General features: G+C 56.1%; 3 protein-coding genes and 5 non-coding genes across 8 annotated transcripts; 1 reads left to right on the top strand and 7 right to left on the bottom strand.

The window, feature by feature from the left end:
* Positions 1 to 409: 409 nt before the first annotated feature.
* On the bottom strand, positions 410 to 12,392 carry DKC1 (dyskerin pseudouridine synthase 1). Its single transcript, XM_037407960.1, has 15 exons — positions 12,296 to 12,392; positions 11,989 to 12,050; positions 11,655 to 11,741; positions 10,999 to 11,090; positions 10,273 to 10,457; positions 9,726 to 9,790; positions 9,030 to 9,156; positions 8,520 to 8,650; positions 7,369 to 7,512; positions 6,192 to 6,312; positions 4,944 to 5,062; positions 3,724 to 3,827; positions 3,184 to 3,250; positions 2,287 to 2,445; positions 410 to 1,784 (listed from the first exon to the last, which is right to left on the bottom strand). The coding sequence occupies exons 1-15, from the start codon at positions 12,309 to 12,311 to the stop codon at positions 1,716 to 1,718; spliced, it is 1,548 nt and encodes a 515-aa protein (XP_037263857.1). The 5' UTR covers positions 12,312 to 12,392; the 3' UTR covers positions 410 to 1,715.
* On the bottom strand, positions 4,557 to 4,632 carry LOC119157586. The gene has a single exon (XR_005107586.1). It is a non-coding gene; the product is annotated as a small nucleolar RNA SNORD83 (small nucleolar RNA).
* On the bottom strand, positions 5,687 to 5,932 carry LOC119157584. The gene has a single exon (XR_005107584.1). It is a non-coding gene; the product is annotated as a small nucleolar RNA SNORD17 (small nucleolar RNA).
* LOC119157590 lies at positions 8,210 to 8,349 on the bottom strand. The gene has a single exon (XR_005107589.1). It is a non-coding gene; the product is annotated as a small nucleolar RNA SNORA36 family (small nucleolar RNA).
* On the bottom strand, positions 8,749 to 8,824 carry LOC119157582. The gene has a single exon (XR_005107582.1). It is a non-coding gene; the product is annotated as a small nucleolar RNA SNORD83 (small nucleolar RNA).
* On the bottom strand, positions 9,376 to 9,621 carry LOC119157583. The gene has a single exon (XR_005107583.1). It is a non-coding gene; the product is annotated as a small nucleolar RNA SNORD17 (small nucleolar RNA).
* Positions 12,393 to 12,927: 535 nt separating the features above from the next.
* LOC119157246 (40-kDa huntingtin-associated protein-like) lies at positions 12,928 to 15,401 on the bottom strand. Its single transcript, XM_037407962.1, is given in 3 exon segments — positions 12,928 to 14,970; positions 14,972 to 15,175; positions 15,177 to 15,401. Coding segments are annotated over 3 exon segments (1,056 nt in total). The 5' UTR covers positions 15,371 to 15,401; the 3' UTR covers positions 12,928 to 14,312.
* A 717-nt stretch (positions 15,402 to 16,118) lies between these two features.
* On the top strand, positions 16,119 to 17,571 carry LOC119157369 (40-kDa huntingtin-associated protein-like). The gene is given in 3 exon segments (XM_037408260.1): positions 16,119 to 16,178; positions 16,181 to 16,245; positions 16,247 to 17,571. Coding segments are annotated over 3 exon segments (1,062 nt in total). The 3' UTR covers positions 17,184 to 17,571.
* The last annotated feature ends 111 nt before the right edge of the window (positions 17,572 to 17,682 follow it).

The following is a 17,682-nucleotide window of genomic DNA, read 5'->3' as shown; positions in this document are numbered from 1 at the left end:
TGACTGGTGTTTTACCTCTTGGGCTGAGCACTTGCTCACAGCTGGAGGTCTGTTCCCACCTCCCTGACCCCAGCATACTCGAGGTTAGGCAGGCCAGGACCAAACAGTCCCTCCAGCCACCATCAGACCTCTCCGCACACATCCATTTGGGTTTTGCCCAAATGGAAGGTGGCCCCTAAGCACCTGCAAAGTCCTGACCAGCAACAAAGGCCCCTCTAGTGATGGTCCATGTCAACAGGACCACTTCATTGCACCAGCAGCTTCTTCAGCAGAGTAGCACAAAGGCTGGGCAGAACAGGCAGCTATTTACCTGCCCAGGTGCAGCACACACATGCGTTAAGCTGCCTCCTCTCCCGATGAACAGACCACTGACCTCTTACAGCAGCCAGATGAGCAAGAAAATCACCCATTCAAAAATAGGGCTTTTATTTTTATGTAAAAAAAGAGTAAATAAAAATGGACTTTTTTTCTGGTCAGGTTCTGACAGCCACAAACTGCTGGCCCCACTGCCTGCGTGTATCTCCTACCATCAGTTGGAGGAAAGTCAAACAGTTAAGACAAAAACAATGCATGAAGCTAAGACAAATGTTACAGAATCTCTGCAGCAAAGAAACTCGGAACAAAGCAACCTGGATCCTTCCCCATTAAAAGGAGCTAAATTCCTGGGTCAACACCACCCCTCTAACAGAGGAGAGACCTCCTGCCCCTAGCGAGCCATCCCAGATAAGGAAAATTAAGACAACTCTTTCTGAAACCACTCAAGCCCCATGCCTGGCGCCCCTTGCAGAGCTGCCTCTAGCTAAGCTTTTCTTCATGAGGATTCTGGTCCCAACAGCCCTTATACGGGCCAGCCACCTTCTGGTTACTTTGCTTCTGCCCCCAGCAGCATCCCCACTTCTAGCCTTCAAAGCATATTAAGTATCAGTACCAGAGAAGGCAGCTGAAAGCACTGCAGTCCCATTCCAACAACAGGATAGAAATGAGCACAGAGCCAGCGCGAGGTACACACTGACCAAGTCGCCTGGGCACTGGGTCTGGAGATCAGCTGACAATTAACAAGCAGGTCTCTGCACTACAAAACAAAAAGCAGGAATTTAATGTTCTAATCCTTTTATGATAAAGTTTGAAAAAAGTACTGAAGATTTTTTTTCAGTAAATTCTGAAATTTAGCTGAGGGTCAAGCCAAGCATATGGCCAGATTAAAACCAGAGCCCTTCAAATAACCAATCTGTCCCCACCCAAACCCACTCAGATGGGCCATGACAAAGCCAGTCCTCCAGACACCAACGTATTCTGTGACTGTCAGGTAACAGCTCCAACCTTGGAAGAAAAGGAAGAAAGAGGCAGGACAAGATGTGGGGAGAAATGTTATTCCTCCCTCTCAAGGTGAAAACAGAGACACCAAGTAAGGGCCAGGAGCTACAGCTTCCCTGAAGGTAGCACTTCTATTGGCATCACGGTGTTCAGCTTTAGAGAGCAATCCAGTGCAGGGGCTGTCAGGCACCCCAGTCCTCTGGCAACCCTTAAAACAGGATGAGGAGCGGTACCTGAGCAGGGTGTATCCCGGGTTAACACACCTGCTCACTCGTATACACAAGCGAAAAGGAACTTGCAACTTGCTGGCCTGTCTGCCACACAGCCAGTCCTCTTTCTCAAAGCCTCAGACTCCTCCCTCCCTACCGATGCGGTCGACTGCTTTGAACAGATCCAGTCGCTTACTCCGAGCTCTCTTCTACCTCCTTTTGTTTCTTCTTCTTCTTCTTCTTGGTGCTGGTCTCACTGGTCTGCAAAGGGGTTGGAAAGGTCAGGAAAGAATCGAAAAGAACCCCCTGCTGCTCACTTCAGAAGGAACTGCCCCACTCCAGATGCAGTGCGGGCTCCCCACGGCCACAATCCTCCCTCACCACCACCATACAAGCACTCAAGCACGCCTGACTGAATGCCACCATCCTCCCACCAGGGCCTGTTACAAGGCACCAGAGCACAGAGGCCATCTGGCAGGAACATCTACCCACCCACTCGCTGGGGCACAGATGGCTGCTCACCCCATTCCTGCCCCACTGCAGATCCACCCCCACAAGCCTCACCTGCCTGATCTCCCACCACTCTCAGCCAGTTCAGTTTACAAATGCACCTACATACAGACATCTTTCTCTGCCCGTGGGGAGCCTGGCACTTTAGGGACATGCACAGAAGGATGCTGATGCATTTATCCTGGAGACAGTAGGGAGAGACAGCAATCTCTCCCATGCTTGGACCACACCATGACAGCATGGAGTTACATACCACTTCTATTTGCTCTCCCCCACTCCCAGCTGCCTCTTTGGCCTTCTTCTCTTTCTTCTTCTTTTTCTTTTTCTTTTCGCTCAGCTCCTCTGGTGGTGGGGTGGCAGGGGATGGTGGGGTCATAGCCTCCTCACTTTCACTCTCCGAGTCTCGCTTCCTCTGTTAGGGGAACACATTGTCAGCCATGCCACCTTCCAAAGGAGCTCAAGTGATGGGAAAACAATTTGCAAGCCATTGCAACTATTTTGCCTGGTTCAATCAAACTTTGCTGTTAAAAAGGCTTTGAGCAGGGCAGCGAGCTACAGACTGCCAGCGGTCCACTCCAGCATACACTGTCTGGAATTTGTTTCTGCCAGAATTGCACCTTGTATTACTGTGTTTCCTGTACCCCAAATGCTCCAGAGTTTGAAACGCTGCTGCACCTTCCCAAGTGCATGCACAAGCCCTGACGTAGATCCTTCAATCACAGCACAAGCCCTGACTTAAGCGACTCCTGCATGGACATTTCTGCAACTGCCTGTAGTCTCCAGAAAGGGTCTCTGGCACAACAAATCTCCATTGTGGCTCCATACAACATTTCCTTGGATGCTGCAGCTTGTACACAAGTCAGAGCTCCTTATACTCATACTGTGCTACAGAACTCACACTCAAAGTACAAACACCCTAGGGGCAAGACCCTAAACAGGTCACCCTACAGGCGGCTCACGGGCCTCGCAACCACAACACACATCAGGGCACCAGGTTCCCAGAATACAAAACACCTTCCCTTGTAAAACAGCGAATCAAAGCAGCACACAATCCAGCAACTGATACCAACTGCCTGAAGGAACAGGAGCATATCCACTCTTCATCAGGGCCCAAACAACCTTACAGCCAGAAACCACTGATGATACTCACTTTTGGAGCCCTCTCCAGCTCTGAAACAACTCTGGGAACAGCAGCTGCCTCTTTCTTGCAAGCATCCCTGAAAGAGAAGATCCCCAGGCTGAGCAGGACACCCACTGCCTCACACCACTCTGTACAAGTACAAAGCCCTGTCCCCCTTGGCAAGGGCTCTGTAACCCACATCACATGCTGGGGGGGCAGGGGCTGGTGTGGGGATGACCTGCAGCCTGCACCAGAGCCAGCTGGGCTGGGCAACAGCAAGGCCTCCCCCATTTAATTTAGCAGACTGACTCCCTCTAAAACCACAAGCACAGGCTAGAAAGGGATAACTGTCTGCCCAGGGCCCTTCCCTCCAGTGCAGCCCACTAGCAGCACATTACCTGGGACTGCAAGAAATACCACCACACTCCACGGGTCCAGACTGGTCCTAGCTCAGACAGTCTTAGGCTATGCCTAAGGTGTTCCAAGCACAAATGGCAGCACCCAGCCCAGCCACTGCTGCACGGGGCTCCCCTGTACCCACCATACAGAAGCCACACACCATGTACCCACCTGTAATCCACATACTCCTTCTTCCAGGAATCTGGTGTGTTCTCATTGGGCTTTCCATGCTTGTCCAGCAGACCCTTCTGGACCATCATCCTCTTTTGACTGGCCTGTGAGCAACATGAACAAGTCAGCCTGCAGCTCCAGGGAGGAGAAATCCTCCCAGGGCTTCACCCACTCAGCCTAAGAGGAAGTAATCCAGGAAGAAGACAAGCCAATAACTAGAGCGTTACTGATTTAACGCTTCTCCAAGGACCTTCTAATAAATTACATAAAACATCCCCTGCACAGCAGCCTACGAGTCTCAAGACAGAAGGTATCTTCATCAGTAAATAAGGGCTACTTTGTGGGGAAGTAACAGCAGCAGAACAAGATGACTGCACATCATGGAGCTCAGATCTTTGACTGGGTTTCTCCAGTTTAAATGACCTGACACATTTCAGCCGAACCACTCCAGCTGCAAATTAAGTCTGGAGCAAAGCCTTGCAAAGTGCTTGAACTGGACCACATTACCTCACATTTGCCGCAAGATACATGTACATGCATCCCCACGGCTTTCTACATTTCACCTGAACCACAGGACTGGAATTAGCCACAGCAACACCAAGTTTTAAGCCCACACTGCATCACTCACCAGTGAAACACCAGTCTGGCTGCAGTTATGCTAGTACCGCTGGCCTCCGTGACTACCACATGCTTGAGACAGGAGAGGAACCCAACAACTGTTCCCACTGCTCCTGTCCTTTAGGCGCAATTTAGTGTCTCACAAGACAGTTTCCATTTTGGCACTGTTGCAGTTGCACCAGAAGGAAAAGCAGCTCCTTGCCCAGCCCCTCCAGAGCCATCAGTACAGGGTGATAGATGAAGGTCATCTTTGCACAGAGTGCTAATGCAATCCACTTCACATCATTTGGCTCTCTATCATTTGGCTGGTGCTGTACAGACCTGAAAAGCCCACACCCGAGAACCAGCCTCAGCTGGACCTTGAGTAGAGCTGCCTAGGCTCTGCTGGGAGGGAAAGCCTCACTGCCACCAGCACTGGGCTGGCACAAGCCCCCCTAACTGGGAAGCGCCACCATCATGGCTCTAGAAGAGCACAGCAGAATTACACCGAGGCCCTGGAGAACGCACCGATGCAGCTCTGCTCGAGGGGCCTGGAATCCCACATCCTGACAGCTGGGCACCCACCACTGCCCTGGGACTGACTGCGCCCCCACACCACTCACCTTGGGACCAAGACCCCATCTGCGGGGATACGTGTCTCTCTCCATGATGACTCTCTTGATCTTCGCCACAATGCCATGGTCGCAGGTAGAAATGACTGCTGTGGTCATCAAGGCAATGGCTACAGAAGCGGGCAGAGTTCATTAACTTTTTAATAGCAGAACTGCAACAGCAATGCAGGAACCTGCTGTGTTCAGCCTGTTCTTCCTCTGTCAGCACAAAGAGGAGCAACACCCCCCACCAGCATCATTTCACCCCAAACAGCGAGACCAACCATTTCCTAGAGCAGCACCAACACCACTGCATGGGAAAGAGCTCTGTGAGCAGCTGCTGGAGCACTTCCAGGCAGCTCAAGGAATGCCACTACAGAAAGGAGCACTGCTGCTCCTTCGTCAGCAGAGCCAAACTGCAGGAGACTAATTTTACCAATAAATTATGTTTTTCTTGTCAGGTCCCTGAGATGACAAGAGTGCTAGCAGTAGAGAAAAAGGGTGGAACGGCTTGGCTGCATTAGACCTCCAAGGTCCCTCAATCCCACAGGTCTGTATGGAGCGTGAGGCTGTGCAGCACTGAGCACCATGACTGACCATCTGTACAGTATGTCAGCTCCTGTCACCTACACAGCTTCTCTGAAGACCCTAGTTAGAACAAAGGGCCCTTTAGAGTCACTTCACAGAAGCTGGTAGTTGCTCCAGGCCTTTTACACCCATATGCTCAGGAATTGTGATGTGCCAGGTGGCAGTATGTGATCAGACATCATCCCTCATCTCAGTGAGGACGGAGCTCCAAAAGAGGGGCTCCGACCCTGCCAGCACCACTTCGCTCCTGCACGCAGCCAGCCACACACCACAGCAGCCCCCAGTAGGACACTGGGAGACTAAAGGGTCTCTGGAGGCTGCACAGCACCCAGACCCTAGAACAGGAATCAGGGTGCTGCAGGAGGGCAGCACCACTGCACTCAGAGAATGGATAAACTTTGTCATCACCTCACACACAGAGTGCACCTGAGCATTATACAGCTGAGAGCAGGCTGAAGAACTCTTCACACCTTGCCAAGGACCGATGCAGCCACTGTTTCTTAACATCCTGGCTAAAGATGGCTGGTGTTGGGTACACTAGCCCACAATCCCCATGAGGAAGCACTATTTAAACCTTCTGCACATGGGGACTCATTTGTTGTGCATTCACTGGAACACAGTCTATTATTTCTGCAGCTAGCTGGGCACAAGAAAGAACAAGTAGTTCCATACCTAGGCAGATAGCTTCTCCTTTTGTGGTGATGACAACAATCTCCTGATTAAGTTCAATACCATCTTCGTATCTCAGGACACCAGGTAGCATGATCTTGGCTCCATAGCAAATGGCATTAACCTGAAAATGTAGGGAACAGGAGGGCTTATAAGCTGTTACAGAATAAAAACAAGGTAAGAAAGGCCTCTAGTATTTTAGCTTCCCATTGCCATTACTGTCCCAGTGATAACATCCCTACATATCTATTTCTTATTGTCCACTATATAAAACTTGGAAGCTTTGGATAACGCAAGTAAAGCACCTACTACAGCAAACAACATGAGGCAGAACTCTTACAATGATCAGCATCCTCCTGAAGTGAGGAGAGCAGCTCCTCTGCTACTCAGTTCCTGGCTCTTGCATCTTACTGCTGATCTGGCAGTGGCCCATACTGGGTCCTACACAGCTCACAATCTGGATAGTGCCAGACACCATGTGAATCCTGATCCCCCATTTATTGTATTAGCTGTACAAGTGCTCTGGTTTTGACTGGGACAGAGTTAATTTTCTGCTCAGTAGCTGGTACAATCCTGTGTTTTGAGTTTTGTATGACAATGACGTTGATAACACACTGATGGTTGTAGTTGTTGCTAAGTAAGGTTTAGACTAAGTCAAAGACTTTTCAATTTCTCAGGCCCTGCCAGCGAGAAGGCTGGCAGGGCACAGGAAATTGGGAGGGGACACAGCCAGGACAGCTGATCTGAACTAGCCAAAGGGATATTCCACACCACAGGACATCACGCTCAGTATATAAACTGGGGGGAGTTGGCTGGGGCCTGCTGATTGCTGCTCAGGTACTGGCTGGGGATCAGACAGCTAGTGGTGAGCAACTGTATTGTGCATCGCTTGGGCTTTCTCCCTTTTGGATTTTATTCCTTTCTCTGTCCCCTTCTCATTACAATTGTTATCATTAAAATAAAATATAACTATAATAATTATTACATTGTTCTTATCTCAACCCCATGAGCTTTACTTTTTTACTGAATCTCCTCCTCATCCCTCAGGGTGGGGAAGAAGGAAAGGGGGGTGAGTAAGTAGCTGCATGGTACTTAGTTACGAGCTGGAGTTAAACCACAAGACGTTAGGAGGACATTTTGCAGTCTCTGGCTGTCAAGTGGCACTATCTCAGTAACTCACCGCACTGTCTTTCATGACCAGCCGCTTGTGTGAAGTCAGCAGTTTCTCCAATGGCAGGATAACTCTTCGCAGGTAGCTGTCATCCCTGTTGTTGTCATACTGCCACTGTGCATCCAGTACATCGTGCATAGTCACCATGTTGTCCTGCAAAGACACAACCCCTCTAAACTCTCCTACCAGCCACCAACTCAAAACGCACACAAGAAAACAGCTGAAGTCCAACAGCAAATAGTGTACTGAAAGGGAGACAAACAGATGTCTGACTCAGAAGCATCAAAAAAGCAACCTAAAAGAAGCAAGAATATCTTCCACCAGCAGTCTGAGGTCAGCTTGAGCTGTGCTACCACAGACTTCAGCCCTACCCATCTCAGATAGCACTTGGATCTAGTGTATAAGGTCTGTCCACATGAAACTTTGAAGTATGACCAAACAAACTAACACCTGGGACATCTAGACCAAGATCAGTGAGTAGAGGTCTATATTAACCAGCTCTTCAATCTGTGACATGGAATAAATACTGGAATCAGCTGTAAGCACCCAACACCCGGAATTCAGAAATGATTGCCAGTGATTACAACTGTGGTAAGTAAGAGCACAGATGGATGGGGAAGCACTTGCATTCTGACACTCCTGCTTTGCAAGTAAATAAATTAGTTCTGGGATCTGGATCAGCAGCAAGACCCAGCTACGACCAAACTGAAGACTGTAGAAGTGTTCACAAAAGACTGCATCTCCCAGGTGCACTTCAGTGAAGCACGTTCCCTGTACCGTGCCCTGACAGCAAGCAGTCACAGACTGCTAAGCAGACAGCTCACACACCTGAACTCACAGCACGTGCATGGTTTGTGGGCCAAGAAACACAGGTGGCATAAAACACCTTGGGGTTTCAGTCACCATGGTGTGCTTCCCAGTCACTCATTGTCCCAAAGCTTAATTACCAGAACAGGGGCAACACCCTGAACTGAGCTCAACACTTTGGTTACAGGCCGTCTATGGAAGAGCCCCCACATTTTCAGGGCTATTCACAAAACTTCCCCCAGCCACCATGCACCTATATACCATCTCCTAACACTGTAAAACACAATTCCAATGAACTCTCGCAATTCTGGCAATTTTAAATTTGCTGGTTATAGTTACAGCTACCACTCTACCTTCTCTCCCAGGATTCCTGAGCGCACTCTGCGGAGCTCTTGCATCTGGCCCCCCACACCAAGCAGCAAACCAAGATGAACACAGAGTGTTCGGATGTATGTGCCCGCTTCACAGCTCACCCAGAAAATACCTGAAATGCAGGACAGAAGAGTATTTAAATATGTATCTAGAAATGAACCACATCAAGAAGCTCCCTCCAAGTGAAGTTCTGTGCCCAACCCTTCACAGAGCCATCAGCCTGGGGTGATAGATGAAGGTCATCTTTGCACTGAGTGCTAATGTTCTCTAATTGACATCATTTGGCTCTTCAACAAAGGATGCAACGGTACAAAGAGCCAGAAGGGATTCGCTTCTCAACAAACCAAAGTAATGCATGAAGCAGTTACTGCTCAATGATGGCAAGGATTTAGGACTTAAGACATCTTCCAAGAACAGGAAGCAGCCCATTTCACAGGAAATTTTATCAACTGTCAGCTTAATAAGAAGGCGGCAGAAAAGCCCTGTTTTACCTAATCTTCTCTCAGGATCATACTCCACCAGCTTGCTCTCATAGATGGTTCTGACTCTCAGTTGTCGTTTGACAGCAGCAATGAGGGGTGGTCGCTGAAACAGCGCACCTGTCAGAGTTTCAATTGCCTGAGGGCAGAAGGAGAAATAACAGCTCACATCTACACCTTAATGTAGCACTTTGGGCTCTCCAGCAACCATGACCACTTCCATCAGTGAGAAACCACAAGGTTCATCATAATTTGGGGATGCCATATTTAATAAAGTCGATCTGAACCAATGACGTGGTCAAAATGCTACCCCGACTGCCAGTGAGTACAGCTAAGCTTTTTCATCAGGTGGCAGTATGTGATCAGACATCATCCCTCATCTCAGTGAGGACGGAGCTCCAAAAGAGGGGCTCCGACCCTGCCAGCACCACTTCACTCCTGCACGCAGCCAGCCACACACCACAGCAGCCCCCAGTAGGACACTGGGAGACTAAAGGGTCTCTGGAGGCTGCACAGCACCCAGACCCTAGAACAGGAATCAGGGTGCTGCAGGAGGGCAGCACCACTGCACTCAGAGAATGGATAAACTTTGTCATCACCTCACACACAGAGTGCACCTGAGCTCCACTCCTACCCTCTGATCTCCCACCAACACTGCACACTTTGCTTGTGAACTGCCAGCATGGCTAAGAGCATGCCGAGACTTACCCTGGCAAGCTGAGCCTCACTTTCAATTGCATTGTGCAGCCGAACAATTCCCACATACTCTTTGCCTGAAAGAATGACAAGAGCAGTCAGGAGTGGCCACTTGCATTTAATATTGACCTCAAGGTCCACACTGCTTCACAGCCACACATCCACAGAGCCCTGACATTATCACAATCCTCTCTCCTAGGAAGTACATAGCGTTTATTATGGAGTTGGTTCCAACAAAATAAGTCTAAGTTACATTTATTTCTTCACCGAGTTTTATTTCACTGGACTGGTAGAGGATGAAACCAGTCTGTCAGAAGTGTTTTCACTGACTAAACAGTACAAGCCCCAGAGATGCAAAAAAACCCCAACCAACCAACCAAACTTGTGACAGCATACGTGCGCCCTCCCTGTCTTGGAGTGAGAAAGACAGACCCTGAGCTCAAGGCACTGAAGGCCAAGGGTAGCCCTTTTAAAGACTGGAAATCTCCATTTATCTCCAAAAGAATGCCGCATCTCCCCAGTCACTTAGACTGTAAATAGTCCCAGGCAATAAACGTACCTGCGCTCTGCTGGGATTTGACAAGTCGTGTTGCCCTCTCAATGCATACGATGAGGCACCCAGTCACCTTAGGATCCAGAGTGCCACTGTGTCCAGTTTTCTCTACTCGAAGGATGCGTCGAATCCATGCAACCACCTCATGGGAAGATGGATTGGAAGGTTTGTCTAGGTTAATAAAGCCAGACCTACAGTGCAAGATGACAGAGTAGGAGCTAAGCATCAGGGCAAACACAGCAAGAGCACAAAAACTTTGACAGTATTTGTAATGCCTGCAAAGATTTCTGTATTTCTACATAGCCAAGTAAGCGACGAGCCTCACAGCTACCCTCAGTAAGCATACAAGCTCAGTAAGCTCCACACACAGCAGGTGATTATTTCGCATTCAAAGAATTCTCTTCTCCCCAGCCAGCTCATCACTACTCTGCACTCAACCATATCAAATGCTACAAAGTCCAAGCAGTCTCAAAGTCTAGCAAGCCAAAAGATTTTCCGTAAGACCCCAGAGACTTCCTCAAGTGTTTGCACGTCTGTCCAGAGACGAGCCACAACCCCAGAACAAAGCAAACTTTACAGGAAGTGACCAGCAGGTCCCATTTAGACATCTACTGGTTAGTAGCAAGGCACCGAGTCAAGCAGAGAGGTCAAAGGGGAATACAGAACAAAAAAATGTTTCGAGAATATTAACTGTGAAAGAAAAATAAACCACTCTGCCCTCATTACACTCACCTAACATAGTCAGAAATCTCTCTCTTCAGGGGATTAGCACCGGAAGAAAGAGGCGTGTAGTGTGCTGTCATCACATTTAACTTGTCAAAGTTCTACAAAATCCAAGCAACAAGTTACAAGTGTTCTTGAGCTTACAGTGGCTTCAGCATTGCTTTGCCCCAGTACATCTCCCAGTCACATGTCTAACTTGTACATTTAAGCAAGAGAGCCTCCTCCAAAATGAAAACTACCCAACGATGAAACAACATTTTACAGAAAGGGAAGTCCTGCGCTGAAAGAGATAGGAAAGCAGCAGAATACCAGCCTTTACAATACAGGATAAATCGAGTGTGCCCCAGAAACTCAGCACAAGCAACTCAGAAGTCTACACAGACCACAGGCCACTGTCAGACCGAAATAAATAGCTGAAGAAATCTGGTGGGGTCTTTACAGGAGCTGGCAAACTTAGAAAGGAGGCATGCAAATGATACTGCTTGCCAAAATTTTTAACGTGATTTCTACACGTGGAAGGCTCGCCTCCACTTTGAGAGTCACGCATGCGGTTTCTTAGCAGCAGGGTTTGGAAGGAAGGAACCGAGCACCACCACGGGCCTGCACCGGGAGGGGCGACGGAGGGGGCGCGGACGGGCCGCGAGGTTGCCTATAGCCCACTCTACCTTCAGCAGCAGGGGCCACTGGGACGTGTCCAGCTGGACAATCCGGGACTCGGGCTTGATGAAGAATTCCTCGGTGTGCTGGATGTCCTGGGGGCGGATGCAGATACCCAGGTTGAGGAACGGCGCTGGGAGGCCCGCGCTCCCGCCCGCTGCCACGCGGTCCCGCTCCCCGCCACGCGGTCCCGCCCCCCGCCCGCTCTCCCTCCGGTGGCGGCAGCGGGGAAGCCCGCTCTGGCACGCTACGAGCCACCGCCAGCCCGATTCCCGGACCCCGCGGCCCGGGCTGGGAACCCCTCGATCCCGCGATCCGGGCCCCGGGCAGCCCCGCGCTCACCGCTATATCCTCATCGGGCAGCGCCCGCTTCTCCTTCTTCCGCCGCTTCTTCACGCTGGAACCTGCGGGAGAGACACGCTGAGCATCCCCGCCGCGGCCCGCCCGGTCCCGCCGCGCCAGCGGGGCAGGCCCAGGAGGACACCCACAGCCCCGAACCCCCTCCCGGGCCGGGCGCGCCCCACGTGGCGCCACAGCAGCCCCGAGCGAACCCCTCCCCGCCGGGGCTCTCCAAGCCCAAGCCCCCCACCCGCCCCCGCGCAGAAGCCCGCCGCGGGGGCACCACCCCGCCGGTACACCCGCTGCGCACCGTCCCCATCCGCCATGGCCGCGCCGCGTGGTGGTGCCGCGCCGCGCAAGGACCGGAAGCGCCGCCCCTTTCCCGACAAGCCCCGCAGCAGCACGTGGCCGCTCCCGTCGGCCCCAGCGCTGCGCGGGCCGGTGCCCTTCACCTTTCGCACGGGCCCCTCTGCCCGGTACAGAGCATCGGGCGCTCCAGCCCGGCGCTCTCCGGGGCTGCCAGCGGTCGCGGGGCCCGAACCGCTCCCCTCACCGTCCCTAGGCCCCGCTACTCCCACGGCCCAGCCCGGGGCCACACCGCTCCTGGGCGCTGCGGGCGGTGGCGTGGGCGCGACCCCTCTGCAGAGCGGGGAACGGCGGCCCCGCCAGCACAAACCGCAGTTACTGCAGCCGCGGTTCGCCCTGGCCTGGCGCCCCGAGGAAGTTTCTCGACGGTGACCAAACCTCACCCGCGTGCAGTTTTTAGTGTTCCGAGTTCAGATAATCCAGGCACTTTAAGCGACATCCCGTCTCTGGGAATTAACACTACACAGCTATCGCTCTAGCCCCGAAACAGCGTCTGACAGTCCCCACTTTGCATGGCCACCATGCGGCATTCTAACAGTGGTTTCACCTGCTTTAATTGAAAAAGGTGGTTGCAAGTACTTTTGAAGCACAGACTTTTATTTTTGCTTCACAGCATGGCATGTCGATGGCCAACTTAGAAAACAACATCAAATGCCTAATTAAACATTACTCATCTATAACTTTATCCAGATAAGAAAAGCTTTGTGGTAATTAACTTCCTCAGTATTGCAGGAATCAATGTTTGCATTGCAGCCAGGAAAACTGCAAGTTTCTAAGCGTGGAACCTGAAAAACATTCGAAAAGGAAACACTGGCAAAGCATTTGAAAACACTGCTGCCTCTGGAACCAAATATTAAAATTGGAGGCACACGCAATACCACTTATACCAGAATTATTGTTTGCTTCTCCCTTCTCTCCCAGGCGTGCAAACAGGACCGATCTCTCTCCTGGAGCCTCAGACTTCTGCCAGGATCTCTGGGGACTGTTTGCTGCAAGCGGGTTTCCTTTACTGTTAGCGGGGTGCACTAAAATTGCTCTTTACGTACACAACATGCACAGCTCTCCGGCGACCACCAGAGTCTCTCTAGCTTCCACAGTAAAGCATCCCCTCCTTGAAACTGCATGTTCACGCCACAGATATTTGGCTAGGCCTGTGGGCAACAGCTGGGTGCACCAAGGGCAGCAGGTTCCTTTCTTTCTTTCCCACCTAACGAACTTGCCTTCTTTGCCTAAAGACGGGAAAAGCTCCCAAGAGGCAGAGGCGCCCCACAGCAGGCCGGAACGCCGGCTGAAGAGAACCGCGCAAGCAGCCCATTCCCAGAACTCATCCTTCTCCACCTCCGCTGTTCATTTCGCTCCTAACCGCCCTCAGCTGGAAGGGATTTGCCATCTTGCAGTCTCACGGTCTCAGTTCCCCAGGTGGCCACTGTCCTACAGAAAACAGTCAGGCCACAGCCACCGGTCCCCGGGCTACCCGGCTCCATTCGCCCGCCCAGAGCAGAATGTGCAGCCTCGCTTGGGCTGCAGCATCTTTTGCTTTCAGGAGAGGAAGAAGAAAAACCCAAAAACCTCATTTTCATGTGCTTGTTTTCTTTTTCCTTTTTTAAAAGAAACTCCAGCAACATTCAGCTCCTAGATGGGCAACCCCTCCAGCACGTGCACCCCAGGCGATCTCCTACTACAGAGTTTTCCTGCCCGCAGGCTGCCGCCGGTTCTGTCAGGAACAGCCCGGGACCACACCGAACCGGACCCTTGGTTCTGGGGTGACATGTGCTTGGTGCGGTGGCTTCGGTCACAAACAGCACGTGGGTGGTTTATGGTGGAACACAAGGAACGAGCGAGTGAGGAGCACGCTTGCTTGTCAAGCGCTACTCGCTCCCGTTACAGAACCGGCATTAGGAATAAACGACGAGGCCACGCGCAGCAAGGCTGAGCCCGGCAAGGCCCTGCAGCGGCGGCGCTCAGAGCCCCTGCCCGGCGGGGCTGAGCATCTCCTGCAGCACCAGGTGCAGCAGGTGGTTCTGCTCGGCGCTGAGCAGCGGCCAGAGCTCGGCCTGCAGCACCTTCAGCGCCTCCGCGTCCTTCTCCTGGCACGCCAGCACGGCCGACTGCAGCAGCAGGAAGAGCTCGGCCGGCAGGTAGCTCGCTGCCGGCGGCAGCCCACCACCTGCCCCGCCGCCGCCAGGCCCCGGCGCCGCGCCGCCCTCCGCCGCCTCCCAGCAGTACTGCTCCAGCGTCCGGGCGTGCTCGGGCAGCAGCTTGGCGGGCGGCGGCTGCAGCAGCAGCAGCAGCAGCACCCGCGACACCTCGCAGCGCGCCAGCACGTCCAGGAAGGCGCCGCCGGGCGCGGCCCCGCCGCCGCCGCCGCCTGGGCCCAGCCCGGCCCCGGCCAGCGCCTGCGCCCGCGTCAGCGCCGCCAGCGCGCCGGCGTAGTCGCGGCCCAGCAGCAGGCAGGAGGCGCGCTCGGCCAGGCAGCGCAGGGCCTCCAGCGGCAGCCGCGCCGCCGCCAGCAGCTCGGCCGCCCGCTGCAGGGGCGCGGCGGCGCGGGCGGGCCGGCCCGTATCGCGCAGCGCCGCCGCCAGCTCCAGGCACAGCCCGGCCGCCAGCGCCGGCTGCCCCCTCCAGGTGCAGGCGGGCGGCGAAGGCGCCGCAGCTCTGCGCCGCCGCCACGTGCTCGCCGAAGCCGCCGCGCAGCCCCAGGCGCTGCCGCAGGTCCCGCTCCTGGCGCAGGAAGAGCCGCGCCGCCTCGGCCAGGGCGGCCTCGGCGGGGCCGTGGAAGAGGCTCTGGGCGCAGCGCGCCACGGCCAGCTGGCACCAGCCGCGTAGGGCAGCTCTCCTGGGCGCGCAGCTCCCGCGCCAGCGCCGCGAACTGCTCCGCCGCCTCCGCCACGTTCGGCTTCCGCAGGAACCGCCGCCGCAGCTTGGCCGACACCAGCCGGTACCGCGACAGGAAGTCCCCGTCCCCGCCGAGGCCCGGCCCGGAGCCGCCGGGGCCCGAGCCGCCCGCCGCCGCCAGCATCGCGCGCCGCTCGGCCCTGACGCGCCGCGCCCCGCCCCGGCCCGCCCCTCGTGCCGCCGGCCAACCGGCGCCCGGCCCGGGGCCACGCGGGCGGGGGGGGCCGCGGGCGGGGCCAGGGCTGCCCGGCCTCCGGGGCACCGCCGGGGACGGGCCCGCCTCACTGACCCCGGCACAGGCACCGCTCACGGGGTGTCCCCGTCTCCCGGGGGTCGGTGGCGAGTAGCGGAGCCGCCCTCACCAGTAAGGGAAGGCGCTGCGGGGACTCCTGGCCGCGACACCGAGCGTCAGCCCCTCTGCCCCGTGCCGTGTCCACCGGGCTGCCTCCTACCGGCGCCGGGGATCCCGTCTCCTCTCACCCGCCTCCACTGCCCCTCCCCTTCACCCCAAAAGGGACCCCCCCGCTGCTGCTGTGTGTGCTGCGCGGGCCCTCGGCCGCGGGCGGCACGAGAGCGGGCGGGCGCTGGCCGCTACGCCCCGTACAGGCCGAAGGGTGCCGCGGGGGCTGCGCTAGCGTGGGCGGGGGCGTCGACCTGGCTTCCCGCCCGCTGTATGGACAGCGTACGTGTCCCCGAAAGAGGCAGCTGTGCCGGTCATGAGGCGGGCCCGTCCCCGCGGTGCCCCCGGAGGGCCGGGCAGCCTGCCCCGCCGCGGCCCCCCCGCCCGCGTGGCCCCGGGCCGGGCGCCGGTTGGCCGGCGCACGAGGGCGGGCCGGGGCGGGGCGCGGCGCGTCAGGGCCGAGCGGCGCGCGATGCTGGCGGCGGCGGGCGGCTCGGGCCCCGGCGGCTCCGGGCCGGCCTCGGCGGGGACCGGGACTTCTGTCGCGGGTACCGGCTGGTGTCGGCCAAGCTGCGGCGGCGGTTCCTGCGGAAGCCGACGTGGCGGAGCGGCGAGGCAGTTCGCGGCGCTGGCGCGGGAGCTGCCGCACCAGGAGAGCCTGCCCTACGCGGCCTGGTGCCAGCTGGCCGTGGCGCGCTGCGCCCAGAGCCTCTTCCACGGCCCCGCCGAGGCGGCCGCCCTGGCCGAGGCGGCGCGGCTCTTCCTGCGCCAGGAGCGGGACCTGCGGCAGCGCCTGGGGCTGCGCGGCGGCTTCGGCGAGCACGTGGCGGCGGCGCAGAGCTGCGGCGCCTTCGCCGCCCGCCTGCACCTGGAGCGGGGGCAGCCGGCGCTGGCGGCCGGGCTGTGCCTGGAGCTGGCGGCGGCGCTGCGCGATACGGGCCGGCCCGCCCGCGCCGCCGCGCCCCTGCAGCGGGCGGCCGAGCTGCTGGCGGCGGCGCGGCTGCCGCTGGAGGCCCTGCGCTGCCTGGCCGAGCGCGCCTCCTGCCTGCTGCTGGGCCGCGACTACGCCGGCGCGCTGGCGGCGCTGACGCGGGCGCAGGCGCTGGCCGGGGCCGGGCTGGGCCCAGGCGGCGGCGGCGGCGGGGCCGCGCCCGGCGGCGCCTTCCTGGACGTGCTGGCGCGCTGCGAGGTGTCGCGGGTGCTGCTGCTGCTGCTGCTGCTGCAGCCGCCGCCCGCCAAGCTGCTGCCCGAGCACGCCCGGACGCTGGAGCAGTACTGCTGGGAGGCGGCGGAGGGCGGCGCGGCGCCGGGGCCTGGCGGCGGCGGGGCAGGTGGTGGGCTGCCGCCGGCAGCGAGCTACCTGCCGGCCGAGCTCTTCCTGCTGCTGCAGTCGGCCGTGCTGGCGTGCCAGGAGAAGGACGCGGAGGCGCTGAAGGTGCTGCAGGCCGAGCTCTGGCCGCTGCTCAGCGCCGAGCAGAACCACCTGCTGCACCTGGTGCTGCAGGAGATGCTCAGCCCCGCCGGGCAGGGGCTCTGAGCGCCGCCGCTGCAGGGCCTTGCCGGGCTCAGCCTTGCTGCGCGTGGCCTCGTCGTTTATTCCTAATGCCGGTTCTGTAACGGGAGCGAGTAGCGCTTGACAAGCAAGCGTGCTCCTCACTCGCTCGTTCCTTGTGTTCCACCATAAACCACCCACGTGCTGTTTGTGACCGAAGCCACCGCACCAAGCACATGTCACCCCAGAACCAAGGGTCCGGTTCGGTGTGGTCCCGGGCTGTTCCTGACAGAACCGGCGGCAGCCTGCGGGCAGGAAAACTCTGTAGTAGGAGATCGCCTGGGGTGCACGTGCTGGAGGGGTTGCCCATCTAGGAGCTGAATGTTGCTGGAGTTTCTTTTAAAAAAGGAAAAAGAAAACAAGCACATGAAAATGAGGTTTTTGGGTTTTTCTTCTTCCTCTCCTGAAAGCAAAAGATGCTGCAGCCCAAGCGAGGCTGCACATTCTGCTCTGGGCGGGCGAATGGAGCCGGGTAGCCCGGGGA

The sequence above is a fragment of the Falco rusticolus genome, chromosome 14 (genome assembly GCF_015220075.1).
Source record: "Falco rusticolus isolate bFalRus1 chromosome 14, bFalRus1.pri, whole genome shotgun sequence".
NCBI lineage: Eukaryota > Metazoa > Chordata > Aves > Falconiformes > Falconidae > Falco > Falco rusticolus.
The sequence above is the reverse complement of the archived record's forward strand: the minus strand, read 5'-3'. Positions and strand labels throughout refer to the sequence as shown.

Excerpts from the sequence above, each read along its gene's own strand:
- DKC1 (XM_037407960.1), bottom strand. Across the intron at positions 11,742-11,988 it reads TGCCCGATGAGGATATAGCG|GACATCCAGCACACCGAGGA; the intron begins GTGAGCGCGGGG and ends ATCCGCCCCCAG. Across the intron at positions 9,157-9,725 it reads GTGAGGCTCAGCTTGCCAGG|GCAATTGAAACTCTGACAGG; the intron begins GTAAGTCTCGGC and ends TTCTGCCCTCAG.